This window comes from Histomonas meleagridis (genome assembly GCF_020186115.1).
Source record: "Histomonas meleagridis strain 2922-C6/04-10x chromosome Unknown contig_118, whole genome shotgun sequence".
NCBI classification, from domain to species: domain Eukaryota; phylum Parabasalia; order Tritrichomonadida; family Dientamoebidae; genus Histomonas; species Histomonas meleagridis.
In genome coordinates, this window is record NW_027150758.1 from 573,657 (window position 1) to 594,097 (window position 20,441).

Sequence of the window (20,441 nt, forward strand, 5' to 3'; positions counted from 1 at the left end):
TAACTAACTGTGTCTGATTTAATGATTTTGACTTCACAAAACTATTTTTATCAAAATTTATAAATCTCATCTGATGTCTAAGAGTAATATCTTTCAATAACAAATAACATCAAATAATTGAGCTTGAGATAGAATGAATTTATATAATACAATGATATGAAAAAGATATTCACGTTTGATTTCTTGATAGCAAAAAAAGCTGGATTTTCTTGTTGTGGGTCAATTATCTGAAAAAGTTCGACATTTGAATTGAAAACGAACGTAAACGTTTGTTTCTCCAACCAGATACCCCTTCAATTTTAGGGCTCCCCAAATTTCTCTCACCAAGTAAAAAAGAAAAAACGTTAATTCTTGTTTTTGAGAAACTTTGTTCGACTTCAAATGAATGAACAAAGCAAAGGAAGATATTGGGGAACATATCAAAGCAAAGAAAATGTTCTAAATGGAAGCTCCTCGAGTAAGTCTAATTATCCCAGAAAATTTTTTACCAAAAAATTTTTAAATGATCCACATTTATCTCAAGGCAAAGTTCAAATAGAAAAGTTCAAAGTTCCTCTTCCAACATCACCCAATGATGCCAAAATACTTCGCCATAAATTATCTCTTGTTCATCATCCTGATGAGAATTTTATGTTTTATTCACTTATTTGCATTCTAATTTCCTTTGCTTCTTTAGCTATGTTCTTCATAGAGTTCCACACAGAAACAAGTTTTGTATTTTCTCTTATATTTTTTGCTCTTGCAGTTTATCGTATCTGCGTACAACTAGCCAACAACCGACGCATTTCATTACTTAAGCCTAAGAAGGAAGAAGTTACTACCTTACCACCATCCAATATTATACATTATTCAGATCTCTTTGAAGATCAACTTACTGAAAGGCAAATGGAAGAAGAAACCACCACATCCACAAATCACTTTGTCAATGCTGATCGATCCACAGCCTCATTTGGCAAGATTGAAAGATCAGCCGAAATTAACATTGATCAACGAGCTCTTAAATCTCTCCAAGATCTCAATATTCCATATTCACACTTCAAGCGCTACTTATCCAACATGAAAGTCTTTATTTCACAGACATTAATGAAGAAACTTACCATGCAACTTCACTCTGACGATCCCATGGTTGAAGCCATGTTATCTGTTCCTCGCTTTGAGCATTGTCGTGAGTATGTTAAACAGCGTGTCAAAGAACTTGGGACATCTCTTACCCATTATGGTGATAAAGGTACCAAATGGGAGGAAAGAGAATGGACGCGCGACCTCCCATCCGATAACCAAATTGTCTTGCACATACTGAGCACGTGGCTCTCGTTCTTTATGTGTGGCAAAAAAGTCGGTAAACGGGCGAAACTCGTTTTCCAACAAAAGTTCGTTGTGATCGGCAAAGAACCGACGGCCGATGACGAGAAACCGGTTGTGCTGTATAGCGAAGATTGGTCTAATTTCTCAGTGATAACTGCATTCAAGTCGTCGCCGGTCATTAAGTATCAGGCATTCTCTGGACTGGACTCGCTGTATAGCGCATTGACGATTTTCTTTTGGATTATTAATGAGAGATATCACTTCTTAATTGATGGAGCTGACTTAACTGACGTGCCAATATGCATTGATAGAGTTTATAAGTTTGGTGGAGTGGAATAACTTTTATAAAGGATACAAATGTATTTAATATATTTTTTTGCTTTTTGTGTTAACTAAACTTGTTGCAAAGATAGAAAAAATTACTAAAATCGAGTGTCGTTTTATCATTGTTGGTTCATTGTACTCTGTATTACACCATGAAGAAGGTTATTTACCACTTCAATTAATAGATTGGAGTAATATTATGTGTGCATAAAATTCGTAATTATAAATCAGCAATTTCACAAAATGCAGTTACTGGAGAATTTAAATTAGAAGTTAGTTGTATAGGGATCAAATAACCTTTAGAATTATGATCAGTACCAGGATTATTAGGATCAATATGGTGGCTAATGCTCCGCCAATTACACTCAAGAGAGCATCATATAACAATATTAAAACTCTTGTTTAGATTCAAAGGAAAACAAATTTATTTTATAATAATATGTATTTACATAAAAATTTTAATATGTCTAGAAACAGTGGTTGTAACATTTTTTTTAAGTTTGATGATTTTTTGAATATGAAATTGGTCGGAAACGTTTTTGTGTCTACGAACGTTAAAATAAACAGATCAGAAATTGTGATGCTAGCTGCCGAAACCGTATCAACACATTCAATTCTTTCGGATCCGACCACTCGAGAAAAGTGTCACTTTTTAGAATGGGAAGAACATTCTTTGTTGGTGGTAACTGGAAAGCTAATCCAAAGACAATTGAGGAAGCACAAAACCTCATCGAAATTCTCAATGCTGCAGAAATCAAAGTTCCAGTTGAAGTTGTTATTGCTTCACCAGCAATTTTCCTTCCAATGCTCAAGGACAAACTTCGTAAAGACTGGGGAGTTTCAGCAGAAAACATCTACTCAAAGCCAAATGGTGCTTTCACTGGTGAAGTTACTGCTCCAATGCTTAAGTCATTCGGTGTTCCATGGACAATCCTTGGTCACTCAGAACGTCGTGATATCTTCAAGGAAGACGAAGAAATGTTAGGTGCTAAGGCTGCAGCTGCTATCAATGAGGGTCTTAAGATCATCTATTGCTGTGGTGAACATCTTGAAGAACGTAAGGCTGGCAAGGCATCCGAATTCGTTGCTGCTCAAATTGAAAACCTTATCAAGGCAGTTCCAGCTGGCAAATGGGATCAAGTTGTTATCGCTTACGAACCAATCTGGGCTATCGGCACTGGTGTTGTTGCATCAACAAAGGATGCCCAAGAAATGTGCAAAGTTATCCGTGACCTCATTGCTTCTAAGGTCAATGCTGAAGTTGCAGAAAAGATCCAAATTCTCTATGGTGGATCTGTAAAGGCCGACAACTGCAATGAACTCGCCGCACAACCAGATGTTGATGGTTTCCTCGTTGGTGGTGCATCACTTACTGCAAGCTTCATCGATATCGTTAAATCAGCTGAACATAGCAAGTAAACAGGCAAAGAGCAAATGAAATTTAAATTTTCTTTTGATACTTTTTTATTAATAGCAAATATTATCATTAGCTTAAAATCTTTCATTTGACTGAATTGACTATCTTTGTTCTCTTGATTCAAGTTAATGATGAACATTTTATTGTATCTTAAATCTTTATCTCATAAATTTTTTGTTATCCCATCTTCAAAAACAAAAATTTTTGTTTTGTTTTGTAACTCATGGTTTTTAATTGTAATAGAACAAAGTGATTCATTTTTTTCTTGGAAAAAAATTATAACAACGGATTCCCTCAGAATTATTGATTGCAAATTGAGATAACTCATTGTACTTTTAAAAGCAAAAAAGCATTAGAGGACGTTTACAAGACCTCATACAAATTCTGAATAGGGATTTTGCATTGAAAGCTTTTGTGAAAAACGATAGATGACTATTTAATTCAAACAGGTCGAATCCATATCACATTCGCAAGATGAGAAGGGTCAATCGATTTGGACCCCAAATAAGCTTATCAAAGCGAAGCCCACCTACAAGTAAGCCTGTGAACAAAACAAAGCATGTGGTGTGTTTTTTATGTTTATTTGATGGACTCAGAACTCCGTCAATTCGTCGGTTAGTACGGAAACCTCAAATTGTTTGTCAAAGGCCACTCGTGTCCTTTGATCCTTCTTACTATTCGCCATCATCTCAGAAAGCTTTTCCAGAATTATACAAATCCACAATAAATTGTCAATGCTCAATTGTTGTTGATCCTTCAGTTGAAACAGTTCAGTGCCTTCTTGAAAGTTATGCCTGTGCTTCTCCATACCAAAGATTAATAATTCATTATTATGGTCAAGGAACGCATGTTCCTCTTAGTGATGGCAGTCTATACTTCTTTACACAGAATCGATCCAGGTACAAATCGTTAAAAATAACCAAATTAATTGGTCAATGCTATTGTCCAATTTGCCTAATATTTGACTGTCCATATGCCGGTGTATTAGCACCATATGTAGCAGAGTGTGGTCTTCAGAAGGATATTTTTGCCTTTTTTGCATGTAGTGACAATGAAGAATTACCATATTCCACAATTGCGCCATTAGATTTATTTTCATCATGTTTATTAAAGCCATATGATACTGCCATTTGGTGGCATATCCAACGGCATGCCTCTGTATTAGGGGAGCATCAAATTCCCGAAGAATATCGTGAATGTTTATCACCATTTCTTGATGCGATTTTAGATGCAATCGCATTTGAAACTCAAACGCCGAAAATCTATGAATCCTATACACTTGATCCTACCATTGCCCATTTATTCCGTGGTTTTCTTTTAGCGCAACGTGTGATGTTTTCATTCAACAAACATTGTTCAGCATATCCAAACATTGAATTTGTCACAGAACATTTGTTTTGGCATGTTTGGGACATAGCAGTTGATTTTTGTCTTAACTTAACTTTTGAAAAAGCATTACAAAAACTATTTGATTTATGCATGGGCACATTTAAAACATTTTCATCTCCCGGTGTCTTTGCAATCTATACATATTTTATAAAGACAGAACGATTTAGTGAGAAAGCAGCTGAAACATTATTTGATTTTTTAGATCAGTCATCCATCGAAACATTAAATGCAGCAGCGAGTTCATCATTATCTAAATCATTATTAAACATGAACAAGTTAAGCGAAAAATGTCTTCTGATACTTGCGAAGTTAATGGTCAGTGACATAAGTAATAACTTTTCATCAATGTTTCAAACATCATTTTGTTTCTCTAAGAAGCCCGAAATATTAATGGGCGGAATGTTAAACTTATGTTGTATCATCGGAAGTAATAACACATCGCAATTTAATCAAATCGCTACAAGTTGTTGTAACTTCGCTGAGAAATGTGCGCCATTATCAGCTTTGTTGTTAGGTTTAATATTAGAAAAGGCAGGAGATATGGTAATGTTACACACAAGTAATTTGTCGTGTTTCGTGAATCTGTTGAAAAGTAATAGAAATGATATTAGAACATGTACTGTTTTCTTGTTAGGCGCAACACATGATATGAGTTATTATGAAAAATTGGTGGAAATGGAAAATGATATCAACGCTTATGTAAGAGAACAAGTTGTATACGCATTAAGAAATTTGATTAATAATGAAAACGTGGATAAGGAAATTATTAATGAAATTAGGAAAATGGAAATGGATGAAAACGAAATTGTGAAAAATGCTGTGGAAAATGCTTTGAGCTCAATAGCAAATGGAACAGAAGTATTAAACCCAATTTCACAATATCTGGTGAAATCGGTAAGAATGCCTGGATTCGCAAAAAGATATCAGGAAAATGTTATAGGTATTTAAATAATGTTTTGTTTTCTCATTATTTTTGTTTTTTTGATTTACTTAGTTACTTTTCAAGTCACAATTCATACAACAAACACAAAAGTGCTACTTGGAAATCATTTGGTAGAACTTGACTTAATACATAAACTTTGTCTTCATTTGGAATTTCTTCGAAAAATGGAAGATAAAGTTTATCTATGTTTTTTTTCTTTTTCCATTACATATAAAGGTGAACAACGTGAAGTGACTTAACGTCCTCATTTTTAAAACGAATTTATCTTTATCCCAAATTTGTTAATAGAGGATATCTTTTTTAAAATATACATAAAAAATGTATTAACAATTTTGAATGAAATTGATATAATTTACTTAACCTTAGATATGACATGTATTTTATTATAAATGTCTAAATGTTTCAAATCTTTAACATTAATGTTCTTTTTTCTTTTTCTTTTAGTAATTTAACTATATTTATGTACAAATATCTAGATGCATACATAAGTGTTGTATAAAATAATTTAAATAATTTCCAAATATTATTTTGAAATATAAAATTAATAAAATAAATTATAAATAAAACAAATAAATATCTTTAACATTGATATCAATTCCTTTTTGTTCTAAAACGTATTCAACAAGTTCAATATTTTCTGATCTAGATGAAATTATATATATATATATATATATCATGAGGAATTGAATGATCTTTAAGAAAATATTCAACTAAAAAAATATTTCCATTAATTGCTGCTTCATTAATAATATCATCATTGATTTTAATTCCTTCTTTAACTAAAAATGAAAATATTTCATAATTGTGATATAAAATACAAAATTTTCCTAATTTTTCTATACGTGTCATAAGATATAATTGAAAAATTATTAAATATCACATCATTTTTTATGCACATATTTTTCTTCTTCAACCAATCAATGAATTTTATCTAAATACAATCCAGAGTTTTATCGAATAAACATCAAACATACGAAATATGTATTTAAATGATAAATAAATAATTCACTTTTTACATTGATTCAAATTACTTATGTAAAAATTCATTGAATGTTTACTTCGGAAATAGATCAGAAATTAGTATTGGATTTCGGTTGATGAATTAGATGTCGTTCTTTTCAAGCACAGATTTGGATTTATATAATTTTTTCTTGAGCTTTTTTTAAATGGCACTTTTTTATAATGTCTGGTTTCAACGAAAAATCTGTTCCAAAGAGATGGATTTTATGCCCAAATCATGGAGAATTGGTTCCAGACACGCGATTTGTTCCATTGAAAACGCCACTGGGAAAAAACTTTACTGATTCATTATTTCCAGATCACAGATTCACACCTCAAATGTTTATAGAAGAAGAAAATAACTTAGGGAGAAATGTCATTGCTATTTTTTCTTTTGCAAATTCCAATGCACGTTATGAACTTTCTGAGTTAGAAGAACTTGGTGTTCAACAAATTTGGATTAAATGTGGTCAATCAGCACCAACAGATCAGCACTTTAATGACTTTAGGAACTCACTTAATAAGCTCCAATTTAACAGTGATAGTGATGTCGTTGGTATCCACTGTACTCATGGTTATAATAGAACAGGATTTATTATCGTTCGATATTTAGTAGAAGAAGCTGGATATGATCTTATTGAAGCACTCAATATTTTCAAGCAATCACGTCCTCCAGGAATTTACAAACCAGATTACATCCAAAAATTATTTGAAATTTATAACAACTCCAATGTTTCAGAATATGAAATTCCAGGTAAACCTAACGAACTCTGGTCTTTTCCTCCACCCAGTTCACTTCCACATTATTATCAGCCAAACAAAATTCCAGAAGATTCAGAATCTAATGCGTTAGTTGGTGTTGAAATTAAAGACTCATATGAATGTCTTAAGATCAAACGTGCTGTTCAAGTTATGTGCAAAACCAATCCACGCAACAATTTTTTCCCTGGTTCACAACCGGTTACATTATCCAAAGATTTGATCCATGTTCTCGAAGAAGATCCAACATATCGTGCCACCTATAAATCTGATGGTACTCGATACTTTCTTCTTGCACTCGAAGGCAAGTCATATATCATCGACAGAAAATTTGAAGTCAGAGAAGTGAATTCACTTTTAGTTGATCGTAAAGGAAACCGTTTACAACGTACCCTCCTTGATGGGGAACTTGTAACCGAAAAAGACGATCAAGGGAATCCTTATCATAATTTCCTTATCTTTGATATAGTTGAATTTGAAGAATTTAATCTCATGGAAAATGATTGGGATACACGTATGGATTATGTCTCATTAGGGATTATAGCATTTCGCAAGATGCTTATGGAAAAGCATCTCGAACTATTTCAAAACGAAGACTTTTTAGTTACAAATAAAAAGCAATGGAGACTTAATCGACTTCATAAGCTACAAGAATACGTGGAACATAAAGTTCGTCATGATACTGATGGAATCATTTTCACGCCACTTTCAATGCCTTACATCATCGGGAAATGTCCGCAAATATTAAAATGGAAACCAGTTGAATTAAACTCTTCGGATTTCATCGCATTATTACACAATGATTATTTGTATTTGGCTGTTCGAATTAATTATGATTCGAAGCAATATGCCGATATACCGATTTCAATTTTGGATATCGACGAGCAAATGAAAAATGGTTTGGATAACGCGATAATAGAATGCGTGTATGATAGAAATACAAGAGGTTGGAAGCCTCTAAGAATTAGAACAGATAAAACAACGCCAAACGCTTATTCGACTTTCGTGTCAGTATTTGAGTCCATCGTGGACGATTTTACTGTTCCGTCGTTACAAAAAAGATTTGGCTTCGATAATACATTCGACCCAACAGACCCTGATTTGTAAATTATATAATAAAGCTTTATTTAGATTTTTCATGTTTTGTCTGCGAAAATGATATAAAGTATTCAATATTTCTATCGAAAATCATCGTTAAAAAATTATATGTTTTAATAATTTGAAACAGCACTTCATATAGCAGTTAGAAATAATAATATAGAAATAGTATAATTACTTTTAGATAAAGAAGGAATTGATGTTAATGCAAAAACTATTCATTTGAATAATTTAGAATATGTTTTAATAATTTGGAACAGCACTTCATATGGCAGTTAGAAATAATAATATAGAAATAGTAAAATTACTTTTAGATAAAGGAATTGATGTTAATGCAAAATATATTCATTTGAATAATTTGGAATATGTTTTAATAATTTTTTATATGTTTTAATAATTTGGAATATGTTTTAATAATTTTTTATATGTTTTAATAATTTGGAATATTTTTTAATAATTTGAGACAGCACTTCATATAGCAGTTATAAATAATAATAAAGAAATAGTAAAATTACCTTTAGATAAAGAAGGAATTGATGTTAATGCAAAATATATTCATTTGAATAATTTAATACAGTGTTAATTATTTCACATTTTCAACCGATCACTTTAATAAACCCTTGGAAAAATTGCGTCAGATTATGCATAAAATCGTCAAATTATAATTGGAAAAGTTAGAAAGGCATAAACGATTTTCACAACCTTGTACAAAACTATTAAAGCTTTAAATAAGTGTGAAAATAATATAAATAAATAGTACATCATAAAAATTGTTTAACCTATGAATTTTATGAGAATTTATTAAGAATTGAATGATCGATCATTCGAAAAACTGAAGATATCTTAAAAAACATATTAAATCCTTCCATTCTTATATATGTTAGTCTACATTTATTATATGTAATTTTTGTTTTAGACATGATTCTTGAAAAATATAATGAGATTACAAACTGGTTGTAAAAAATTAGCAGCACTTTTCGATCGGTTTCGATAGAATCACAATCAAAAAGTGAAACCGATACTGCCGATTTTTCCTACCAGTAGTAAATAAAAAAAAAATTTTGAGTTTGACAGGCTAAAAAATAAAAATATCTGAAAATACAAATCGATGATATTAAATATTTTAATCGACTACTCAAGGATATCAAAGAAAAGTACACTTCCTAAAAAATCCATATGCATATGTCAAAAGAAATCGGTCTTGCAACCTTAATTTCCGGTTCCAAAAAAAATTCAAATTGTTTAATAATTATTGGGACCATGATTTTTGCATTTATTTACACATCTGCCTGAGAACATTCAAAGGTGATAATGTTGTGCAGGTTAAACCTGTACAAAAAATGATAACAACGACTTTTTCAATGTAGACTACCCCACAATTTTCATTGAAAAAGTGCGCAAAAAGAATGAACCCCATTTCAAAGAGTGGATATTTTTGATTGAGAGCTTTACATCTGATTTCTGTTTAAACTAATTCAATTGTGTTTGGCCACAAGAAAAGCCACTTCACACATTAAAAATGTCCTTGAAACCATTGCGTATCATCTTTTTCGGCCCACCAGGTAGTGGAAAAGGTACACAATCAGATAACCTTATCCGTGATTTCAAGCTTGATCACTTAAGTACAGGTGATGCCCTTCGTGCTGAAATTCGTGCACAAACCCCACTTGGTAAACGTGTCAAGAACATCATCGAATCTGGAAAGCTTGTTGATGATGACACAATCATGAGCATTGTTGAATCCGCATTAACCAAATCCAACTTAAATGGATTTATTCTTGATGGAATTCCAAGAACACTCGGACAAGCCGAAGCATTAGATGAAATCCTTAACAGATTAAAGGCTCCAATCACACACGTTCCATTCTTGAACATTTCTCGCAAGGTTCTTGAAGAAAGAGTATGTGGAAGATTATTCCATCCAGGAAGTGGACGTGTTTATCACCGTACATTCAACCCACCAAAGAAGCCAATGACAGATGACATCACTGGTGAACCACTTATTGTTCGTAAAGATGATACAAAAGAAGCATTCGATGCAAGAATGAAGGAATATGATAACACCTTCAAGCCAGTTCTTGAATACTACACAAAGAAGGGAGTCCTCCATACAATCGTTGGAGATAAGTTGAGCATCCCAGAAATCTACGAGAAAGTCAAGGAATACATCCTTAAATAAACATTCAGCCAACCGTTATTTAGAGGTTTTTATATTGAATTCAATTTTGTGGAATGGAATTAAAATATCCTGTCCAGCCTTTCGTTTTCGAGTTTGCGAAGCAAGCTTCGAAAACTATTGGTTTTAAGGATATTTCCATTAAACCAGCTCCACATGTTGATCTTTTACCAATAGAAAAATACTTGGAAAATAACGGACCATCTTTAGATGAACTTTCATCTGGTGGACAAAATGATAAAAACCCATCTCTTGTCTCAATACAGAAATGTAAAATTAATCCAATATTTTTTGATCCAAATTTCGATCTTAAAAATGCAAAAATATTTGCAAAAGTTTTTACTAAAGATTGTATAAAACATAGGTTATTTTCAGAGAATCTAGTTATCCAATTAGATACAGTACAATCACTTCTTTTTCATTCATCGGATTCTCAAGCTTATGAATTTTTCCGTTCTTTTTCTACAATCCATGATATGCATAGTCAAATATCCATTTTAATTCCACGTATTAAAGAAACACGACGTAAATTACTCAATTTACAAAATCTTTCAAATTCCACACAAGTAATTTCACAACTTTGTACCAAAAAAGAGCGTCTTTGCCAGCTTAAAGACACAGTAGAATCCATGAAAAAAGTAATTTCTTCACCACAAACCGCGCTTTTACTTGCCGACAATGGCGATTTCAACGGAGCGTTTTCACTTATTGACGAAACAACAAAACTATTAACAGACTCATTATTAGGTATTAAATCAATACGACCATATTTACAGAAACTTAAGACATGTTACAGTACGATAGAGTCCAAAGTTAAAAACGCATTTAACAAATTGTTTCTTGGAGAGACATCATATCCGAACATTATTCAAGTATTAAAAGAGCACAATTTAGTTGATTCTGCGATAGAAGAGTTAACAGAATTTGTCAAACAATATGCGAAAGATTCCGTTGAACAACTTCTATGTGAATCAGCTGAACAAAAAGGATTCGACAAGACAAAACTTCGAAGTTTACCATTTAAAGACTTCACAGAAGTATTAACGATTGGCTTTCCTAACATTCGGACGCGTATCTTAATCAAAGCTAATGATTCATTAACAAACATTTCGAAGTTATTTCATGAGAATGGAATTGATGACAAAAACTTATCAAATGTATCAGTTGCGTTACCTGATACAATGTTTAAAGAAGCAGCAAATATTATATTATCACATTCATTAAAAGGCGCAACACTTGATGACTTCGGATCAATGTTTGAAGCAATGATATCATTCGGAAGAGGATTCGAGAAATTCGATGTTAACAAATCATTACTTCAATCATCGTTACATTCATTAGGTCGTTCATTCATCGAAAACTTTCATTGCGAACAAAGTTTACGACTTTCGCAAACATTAGTTAATGAAAAATGGGTCAAAAAGAAGCCCGAACATGCGCACATCGAAATCATCAAGAAACTAACGACGACTGATGTGAATGCATTAGTTATAAATAATGAGCATTATGAATCAACGAATTCATTACTTGTGTTACTTGAAGTTACGTGGAATTACTTACAAGCGGCAAGAAGAATCCCGCGGACTGCTGACGACGTAACAAAGAAGTTAGCGGAAACTATAAAACTATTTAACTCCCAAAGCCATGACTTGCTATTAAAAGGAGGATCATTACAAACAGCGAAAATGAAATCGATCTCCACAAAAAATTTGGCGATTTCTGCATCAGGATTAAGTTTCTATGTGAAGTTAATTCCTTATATTAAGCCGAGATTAGTCGTCGTTGGCGCGTCACAAGAAATTGTTGACTCGCAACTAAACGAAGCTGCGAAGTTATTAAGTCAACATTATCAAACTTTGGTGAATAAGATTTTGGATGTGTTGGCTTTTATCATACAGAAAAAATGCGAAAAAGCAGAATTCGACCAAAATAAAGTTTCGCCATTCGTTGCTGCAATCGCATCTGAGGTGTTGACGTTGAATAAAATGATCGGAGAATGTCTGCCGAAGGATGTGACGAATATGATATTCGCAAATATCGCACAACATATAGTAGCGAATTTGTCAAAGCTACTGAAGGCAAATGGCGCTAAAGTCGAAAAAATGTTGGCGAGAGATATAAAATATTTAAATGAACAGTTGGCTGTGTGTAATTGCGAAGTGAAACTTAACAAAAGTTAATTTGAATAAAGAATAAAATAACTATAAATATTGTATTCATTATGGGAAACTTGGCAAGTGTTTTTCTAACCTTTTTTAATATTTATCTGTTGATGAAAAGCATGTTTTCATCTAAAAATTTTCGTTCAAAAAGTAATTACAGCAATTCAATTTGTCCAGTTACACAATAAAAACGTTATTCATTCTAAAAATTGCATCTGTGGACAATATTATTTACAATATGCTCCATGCTCATACAAGCCGATTAGGTATTTTAAACAAAGGATCAAGTAATAAGGAAATATTTCAGGTGTGAATTGACAATTTAATTGAATTGAAAACACCGTAATTCAGGGCACCCCAATCAACGTGAAAAACAAACATTTTTAGATATTGCAAAGTCGAACTATTTCCATTATTTTATTTCTTTTTTAGATAGATTTTCTAACAATTGATACTTTATAAAAAAAAATAATATTGAAAATTTTCAATTCAAGCAACCTTTAACCAAGAATGTAATGTAATGGAAAAATATTTTTACAACTTAAAAAAGTGTTCATGTATTGAAAATTGAATTAAACCGATTAGGCCGTGTTCTCAAAGGGGAACATAGAAATTTTTAAATATGGCTCTTGGTGGGAGAGTTGTCCTGATTGGAGATTCAAATGTTGGTAAAACAACACTAATCCAAAGGTACCTTCGTGGCCAATTTCAGGAAGGGCAGAAAAATACTGTAGGAGCTGTATTTCATACAAAAGAAACTCAATTTAAAAATAAGCAAATATCACTTCAAATATGGGATACGGCTGGACAGGAAAGGTACAGAGCTCTTGGTCCAGTTTATTATCGGAAGTCAAACGCTGCGATAGCTGTTTTTGATTTAACAAAGAAAGAAACAATGAAATCTTTAGAAGGGTGGATTGAAACATTTAGGCAAAATTCAGATGATCCTTTTGTGGTTATTGCCGGAAATAAATCTGATCTTGATGACAAAATTTCTGTTTCAATCGAAGAAACAGCAGAATGGGCAAGTTCGTTAGAAGCCAATTGCATTTGGACTTCGGCCAAAACAGGTGATGGCATCGAAGATGTTTTCAATCAAATTATGGAACACATTTTCCAATCACAAGAAAACACAGTGGCAAATGAATCTGTTGACCTCACAGCAAAGAGGGAAACAAGTGGTGGATGCTGCTCTTAAAAATAACGTTATACAAAAATATTTTTTTTTATTCTTTGTGATTTTTTGACTTGTAAAAAGATCTTAAGGAAGCTACATAACGAAGTTGATCATTAATGGAATATTTTTTTTTGATGAATCAAATGATGAAAATTCGTTCGATATAAAGAAAAACGAACGTTAAGAGATACAAATAAAATAACAACTAAAATTCCGATTAAAACAATTTTTCTTGGTGATGTTGGTGTTGGAAAGACATCAATTATCAGAGCCAAGCATAGCTATTTTGATCCCAACACAAGTCCCACAGTTAACCCTAACATTATTACAATAAATATAAAAATAAATGAAGTTGAAGCAGAACTAAAACTGTGGGATACTTCTGGGCAAGAAAGGTATTCATCTTTAATCCCAATGTTCTCAAGAAATGTAAAAGTATGTGTTCTTGTTGCAGATATTACATCTCAAACAACAATAGACAATATCAAAAATTGGGTGGAAATCCTCCGTCAAAGTGAAGAAAATCCATCAATGATTTTAGCCTTCAACAAAATTGATATGTTAAAATCTTCACGTATAATCGGTGAATTGAAAAACGAATACAAAGGACTCTACTCTGACATTGTTTTTGTTTCAGCTCTTACAGGAGAAGGAATAGATCAACTTTTCATAAAAATAGCAAAAGCCGGTATATTGGTTTGTCAAGATAAAAACGCTGTAGAAAACTTTCCACAGCTCACAGAAAAAGAGTCAAGTTGTAGTTGTTAAAGCAGTATATTTAATATAATTTAAAATTCAAACATTGTAATATTATAAACATTAATTGCGAATAATTAATATCTGTTATTGTGAGTTAGTGTTGTAGTGTTTTAAATGCATCAATATTTGAAACTTTATGCATAAAGATGATATGATTTATTATTATCCAGTGTGAAATTAAAAAATTGTAATACATCCTATGAATTGGCTGTAGTGAAAGCATACCTGATGGGTTTGCCAATCAACAAAGTTGAGAGTGTTTGGATATATATGTGCACATATTTCAAAAATATTATCTTTCACAAATGAAAAAGTTTGTTTAAAAAAAATAATCTTAATATTCCTTAAGATGGTCCTTGAAGTATCTTAGCAAAATCTCAAAAGTTGATTGAGATAAAACTTTTTTAGGAAATTATTTTTCTTTATGCCATATTTTTGTTTTCTTTGAAAATTGTATTCTCATTTACGGTTATATTGAAAACTAGAACTTTTTCTGTTATATGACCGTTTGACATAACAAACGTTATAAGATGGAAATCATCCCTCATTTCGATGACCTTGACAAGGAAAAGGATATTAAAGCTTATGAGGGCATAAAAAACATTCCTAGCATTACTGTTTTATCAGAATTTAAGGTAATGCAAGCATTAATGGCTCATCTTTCCATAATAACTGGAAATATTGTCCGTCTTCCATTACAACTTCTCAAGTACAAGAGCACACCAGAGTTCAAGAATTCCTTTGCATTGTTAGCATCTATTATCATTGCTTTTCTTGGTATTTATTTTGCTGGTCTTGACTTTGATTCAGGCCTTGAGTTAATGAAAACTCAAACTATCTACAAGCTATGGGCTGTGTACACTCTTTTCCAAATCGTAATTAAGTTTTTAATGAAAGTTCATTCATATACAAATAAAATGATCCGTGGAGCAATCCGTGAAAACAAGAGCATGATCATCCCTATTCTTGTCCATTCTCTTTCTAATGCCTTAATATTCGGTTGTTACTCAATATACAATGGATGTTATTTAGCCGGGCTTTATGGCAAGAAAAACATTATGTTCTCTGCTTCTGTTCACATCCAAGCCATTGTTATGAAGAAATTCTTCCCCAAGATCGCCGAAAACAACATAGCCAGTGAATCAATTCTTCGATTAGTCATGATTTTCTCAATTGCAGATCATTTGAGGGTTGGAACAGTCGGCGAAGTCAAGGAAATCATCATTTACCAATACATTTGTTGCTTTGCTCGATTCTTCTTGACATCGATCAGTGAAGATGCTGACAAACTTCGCAAACTATACGACGAAGGACTCAAAGATATCTTCGCACAACTTAACGGCGCTAAAGTCAGAGAAGAATTATCAATTATGCAAACTTTCCCATCTGAAGCATTTACATTAACAGTCCTTTTCCTCATCGTTCAAGGACCATTCGTTAACTCTGTTGTCACTGCATTGATTACAGTTGCATTGGCTTTCATTGGACCAGTTTTCATCAAGTTAAATGCTCCAAAGCAAGAGAAGAAAGATGAAAAGAAAGAAGAGAACAATGAAAAGAAGGATAAAGAAAAGAAAGACGAAAAAGAACAAGTCGTCGAGAAGAAGAAAGAAAAAACTGAATAAAATCGTTATCCAATTAATTTCCATTTAAATAGAATTAACTTATAAAAAATATTTTAGAGGAAGTATATTGAAGTGTGTTATCACATATGTGTAATATTTGAAATATCTTTCTTTTGATTTTTGAAAAAATAATGCATTTTTATCATAACAACACTAAATTTCAGATTTTTTCTTTAATATAATTTATCACTTACTTTTCTTGTAATGCGTTTATTATTTGGATATAATATTTGTAAAAATATTTTATTGAAAATAAAAAAAGAAAAAAAAGCTTCTTTTTTGAAATTTATCATTTCTCGATAATCCTTCGATAGAATTTTTTTAATTTGAAATATGATGATAACTTTAAAATAGCAATATTAGGTTTTGTGTGTTAAATAGGTTTATATGCCTAATTCAAAGATACAATTGCTTTAAAATAAAAATGAGTATCAATAGCTAAGTAACTTTTTGAATCAAAAAATAATCGTTTTGAAGATGACACGAGTCACTTTTTGTGTAATTGAAAGCCAAATAACAACAGAAAAAACCGTGAATGAATAAAATGAAAATATTTTACTTTTATGCGTATAAAACAGAGTATAAATCGCGTATATAATAATTCAACCAACATATATACATATATAATAAATATAAAATATAAACAATATCTATCGAAAAAATCATATTTACTTCTTATCAATTTTTATATCAGTTTCATTTGCATTTATAAATTTCAATATTTGCAAATGGTTTTTTAGAGAATGCTTTCAATTATGGATTATATTCAAGGAATAATCAAATTTAATTAGGCATAAAAATAAGGTTAAGTGGGAAAAATTCAAGCGCCAAAACCGTTTATACCGAATGAACTGAAAATATTCTATATGTTCATAGAATTTTGATTTTGTATGAGAAATTGGATCGGCGAATTTGAATAGGTTTGCTTGGAACAAAATATTTTGCAACCACATGTCTTCAGATAAATCCAGCCCAAAAAAAGCAAAAGCAAAAATAACAGAAGGTCAAAATTCAGAACAGCAAAATAAAGCATTCCCTTTATATTCATATGTTTTTCAAAAATTAATACAAAATACAAACATTTTTAAAATTCCTCCAGAATCATCATATGTTTTTTGTGGGTGGGAGAGCGCAGTTGTTTATTTAATTGCCACAAATAAAAAAATAAATATTTCAGATTTACCAAATAAACTTGAAGGCACATGGATTGTTGAACCTAATGGTAACTACATCCAACTAACTAAATTTTCTTTTATGTATTTAGTTACTGAAAAAACATTACTTGAAACAACATTATTTAAAATTTCCACAGGTGGCTCAATAAAACTTTTCGATAAAATAACATTTAACCCAAAAGACAGGTTTGTTTTTGAACAAAGCCACATTTCTTTTTGCTCTCTTGTTTGTACTTCCTGCAATCAACTTCTTCAAAATCAAGAAACCGTAAATTTTTCCGAATTAGTCAAGTATCTTTTAGGCAAAAATTATCGCAATAATGTTGGGTTAATCGAAAAAATAGCAGAAAAAGATACATCGCGCATTTACAGCATAATCTTCAATTCGCCTTATTTCTTTGTTAGTGATAGAAATATAAGTAAAACCTCAATTAAATTTGGTTCGACTCTTCGTCTTAATCAAGTTAAAACAGTGATTGATCAAGTTGTTCAACTTCTTCTTGATAACGACCCATTTTCAAACGGTTTAACTCAAACACAGCTTTCAAATTTATTAACGGTCAATAACGTCCACTTCAAGCCGAGCCTGTGGAAAAACATCCTTGCGGCTGACTGTATTTTTTATTACGGAGGAAAATATGGCGTTCGCCCTGTTGTCGGCTGTTATTCCACAGCATCAGAAATTATGAGAGGAAACCTTACATTTAAAGAAGTAATTTTAAATCATCTTAAAATGATTAAAGGCCCTGTTCAAAAAACTCAATTTATTAAAAGTTTAAAGGGAGCTGAATATGTTAAAAATGCAACAATTCAACAAATAACCAAAAGCGATTTTTCGACAATTGAAAATTTTATGGAATTAATGCCAAACATCATAAACAGAAAGTCACACTATTATTCAATTCCATACGAGTTAGAAAATTTGTTTTTTGGCGGAATGTACTTTGGCATATTGAAAAATTTTTTACTTACAAATCGAAACAATATAAATGAAAAAACACTTATTGAATTAATGCAATTTAGAGTTCCTCTAAATAACGTAACTGTTACATTTGTTGGAAGATTATCTTTTTGCTTGGAATCTTTGGTTAATTTTTTTGAGCTAAAAAACACAGTTACACTGCTTCCATACCCACAGCCTATATTCCTTTCACAAAACATCGAAAACCAAAATCAAACAATAGACCAAACACAAACACCATCAGATGAACTTCTTTTGGGGCCCCCCAAAGATATGCAACCGCAAGAAACCGCCGCTCAACCGTTGGGTATCATTGATTTTGGAAAAATTGAACCAAATAAGAAACAAAGGAATGCTTTTATAAACTTAATTGAGAATCATTTTCGAAATCAAGAAAACAATTTGGATATTACGCCTCAAGATATTGTAAAAGCATTTGATGGAACCAAAACAGATAAGTTCCTTATTGATGACTCCCGCGAGTCAATTGAGTGCATCACAAATGAGCTTAACGCTTCTGATTGTTTTGCAAAAACAGATCGAGGTACATATGCATATATTGATGCTGAAGCTTATTCTCCTCCTGACCGTATATACAGCGGATATTACGAAATGATTTATCACGCTCTTGAAATACTTCATATTTTAACAAGATCAACAGGTATTCGATTTCCAACAAGACATATCTCAAGATTAATGGATGGGTGGAAGTTCCGTGTTCACACTGTTTCTTCTCCTATTGGTGTATTTAACAAAAAGAAGGCTTTTCACTCAACATTTTCCAAAGTCAGAGATAAAAAATATACTGTTATTATGTACTCTGATGGCTTGTACGGACTGCTTAAATTTTGTCCAGAGGTGCAAAAGGAATCAACTGATGTTCAGGGACCAAAAGATTACATCGATCTTTTAGTACGAGATGCTAACAATAGACGCGTACCAAACGACCAGGATTATAATGACCTTAAAGAATGTAAGGTAACATTTATAATTGGCTCTGAAATGAGTGCAAAAATCGAAAAATCCATCGAATTGGCTTCAGGTATACAACCGTCGCCTCCCTCTCAAAAAGTTTGCGAGAAGAAACCTCCCAAAACCGCCGATGACAAGACTTCTGTTCCAAGGAGTAAAAGTCCTAAAGTTATCGAATCAGATAGTGACACAAGTGAAGAAATTGAAATTGAGAGCAGCACTGAATCTCCAGTAGAAGAGGAAGAATCTTTTGAAGCTAATAATAATGCTGATGAAATTGATGAGATAAGTGAAGATTACGAAAGCGAGGCTTGGCCTTTTGAAAACCATTGGGATCCTCCTGAAATTGTAGTGACTGATTTTGAGCCACAATCGATGTTCAATTATTCTCATACAATCCTTAAACCACGCGATAAGGCGGACCTTAATGAGCTGTCCCCGCCAATGTCCGATTATTCGCCAAAGAAGTCGATGTCTTCGGAATTGGAATCGCTTCGATCGCAATATAAAAACTTTTCTCTTAAAAAGGCGGCACAATTTCTATACCAGAAAAGCGGAATGAACAAGCCAGCAAAGGAGTTTGAAAGCGATGTGTGGTATGCAGTTGGGCAAACAGAGCCATGGGTTATTGCGAAAGGTAAATAGATGACAGAAATGTAATTAATACAAATATAGAATTTAAATTAAATTTTATATTGGATTCGATTTTTTGTGTTATTTATTATTAGTAAATAAACAGATTTTGTAATTAAATTTTTTTGAATTTGCAAATTATCTAAATTACTGCTTATAAAAAGGCAAAAACGAATTTTGTTAAAATTGTTGACATTTTTTAAAATCCTTAACACGTGATTTGTAACATTTTTTTAGCTTGTCCTTCAGCCACAAAATAATTTTTGGGATCAAAGAAAAGTGGCAGTCGGGCATCCCGTAACGACATGAGAGGAAACCGTTTATTTTTCCATAGAATAATTATTCTAAAAATTTTTTCAATATTTTACAGCCAATACTCAAAAAAAACAGAAAGAACAAAAATCTGTTAATTTAGTCGGAATTTCTTGATCAAGTTCACATTTAGTAAAGCTACGCACATGCCTTTAATGATTTGTTAACAAAAAGAAATCAAAATCAATAAATTTATCAAGTTCCAATGATTTCAAATTAATTTGTCCCAATGCAGGGTAAGGCATTCGTTCAAGG

At 32.0% G+C, this 20,441-nt stretch overlaps 8 protein-coding genes across 8 annotated transcripts; all 8 read left to right on the plus strand.

The window, feature by feature from the left end:
- Positions 1 to 381: 381 nt before the first annotated feature.
- GO595_001003 (uncharacterized protein) lies at positions 382 to 1,644 on the plus strand (the record flags this gene model as incomplete). The annotated part of the gene is made up of 1 exon (XM_067912670.1): positions 382 to 1,644. One exon carries the CDS (start codon positions 382 to 384, stop codon positions 1,642 to 1,644), a length of 1,263 nt encoding a protein of 420 aa, XP_067778946.1.
- A 642-nt stretch (positions 1,645 to 2,286) lies between these two features.
- GO595_001004 (triosephosphate isomerase) lies at positions 2,287 to 3,048 on the plus strand (the record flags this gene model as incomplete). The annotated part of the gene is made up of 1 exon (XM_067912680.1): positions 2,287 to 3,048. One exon carries the CDS (start codon positions 2,287 to 2,289, stop codon positions 3,046 to 3,048), a length of 762 nt encoding a protein of 253 aa, XP_067778947.1.
- Positions 3,049 to 3,520: 472 nt separating this feature from the next.
- On the plus strand, positions 3,521 to 5,383 carry GO595_001005 (regulatory-associated protein of mTOR; the record flags this gene model as incomplete). The annotated part of the gene is made up of 1 exon (XM_067912691.1): positions 3,521 to 5,383. One exon carries the CDS (start codon positions 3,521 to 3,523, stop codon positions 5,381 to 5,383), a length of 1,863 nt encoding a protein of 620 aa, XP_067778948.1.
- Positions 5,384 to 6,560: 1,177 nt separating this feature from the next.
- GO595_001006 (mRNA-capping enzyme) lies at positions 6,561 to 8,243 on the plus strand (the record flags this gene model as incomplete). The annotated part of the gene is made up of 1 exon (XM_067912702.1): positions 6,561 to 8,243. One exon carries the CDS (start codon positions 6,561 to 6,563, stop codon positions 8,241 to 8,243), a length of 1,683 nt encoding a protein of 560 aa, XP_067778949.1.
- A 1,510-nt stretch (positions 8,244 to 9,753) lies between these two features.
- Positions 9,754 to 10,413, plus strand: GO595_001007 (adenylate kinase; the record flags this gene model as incomplete). Its single annotated transcript, XM_067912713.1, has 1 exon — positions 9,754 to 10,413. The coding sequence occupies one exon, from the start codon at positions 9,754 to 9,756 to the stop codon at positions 10,411 to 10,413; it is 660 nt and encodes a 219-aa protein (XP_067778950.1).
- A 53-nt stretch (positions 10,414 to 10,466) lies between these two features.
- GO595_001008 (Vps54-domain-containing protein) lies at positions 10,467 to 13,770 on the plus strand (the record flags this gene model as incomplete). The annotated part of the gene is made up of 2 exons (XM_067912725.1): positions 10,467 to 12,514; positions 13,395 to 13,770. 2 exons carry the CDS (start codon positions 10,467 to 10,469, stop codon positions 13,768 to 13,770), a joined length of 2,424 nt encoding a protein of 807 aa, XP_067778951.1.
- A 1,268-nt stretch (positions 13,771 to 15,038) lies between these two features.
- Positions 15,039 to 16,133, plus strand: GO595_001009 (uncharacterized protein; the record flags this gene model as incomplete). The annotated part of the gene is made up of 1 exon (XM_067912736.1): positions 15,039 to 16,133. The coding sequence occupies one exon, from the start codon at positions 15,039 to 15,041 to the stop codon at positions 16,131 to 16,133; it is 1,095 nt and encodes a 364-aa protein (XP_067778952.1).
- Positions 16,134 to 18,320: 2,187 nt separating this feature from the next.
- Positions 18,321 to 19,886, plus strand: GO595_001010 (uncharacterized protein; the record flags this gene model as incomplete). The annotated part of the gene is made up of 1 exon (XM_067912747.1): positions 18,321 to 19,886. The coding sequence occupies one exon, from the start codon at positions 18,321 to 18,323 to the stop codon at positions 19,884 to 19,886; it is 1,566 nt and encodes a 521-aa protein (XP_067778953.1).
- Between the last annotated feature and the right edge of the window lie 555 nt (positions 19,887 to 20,441).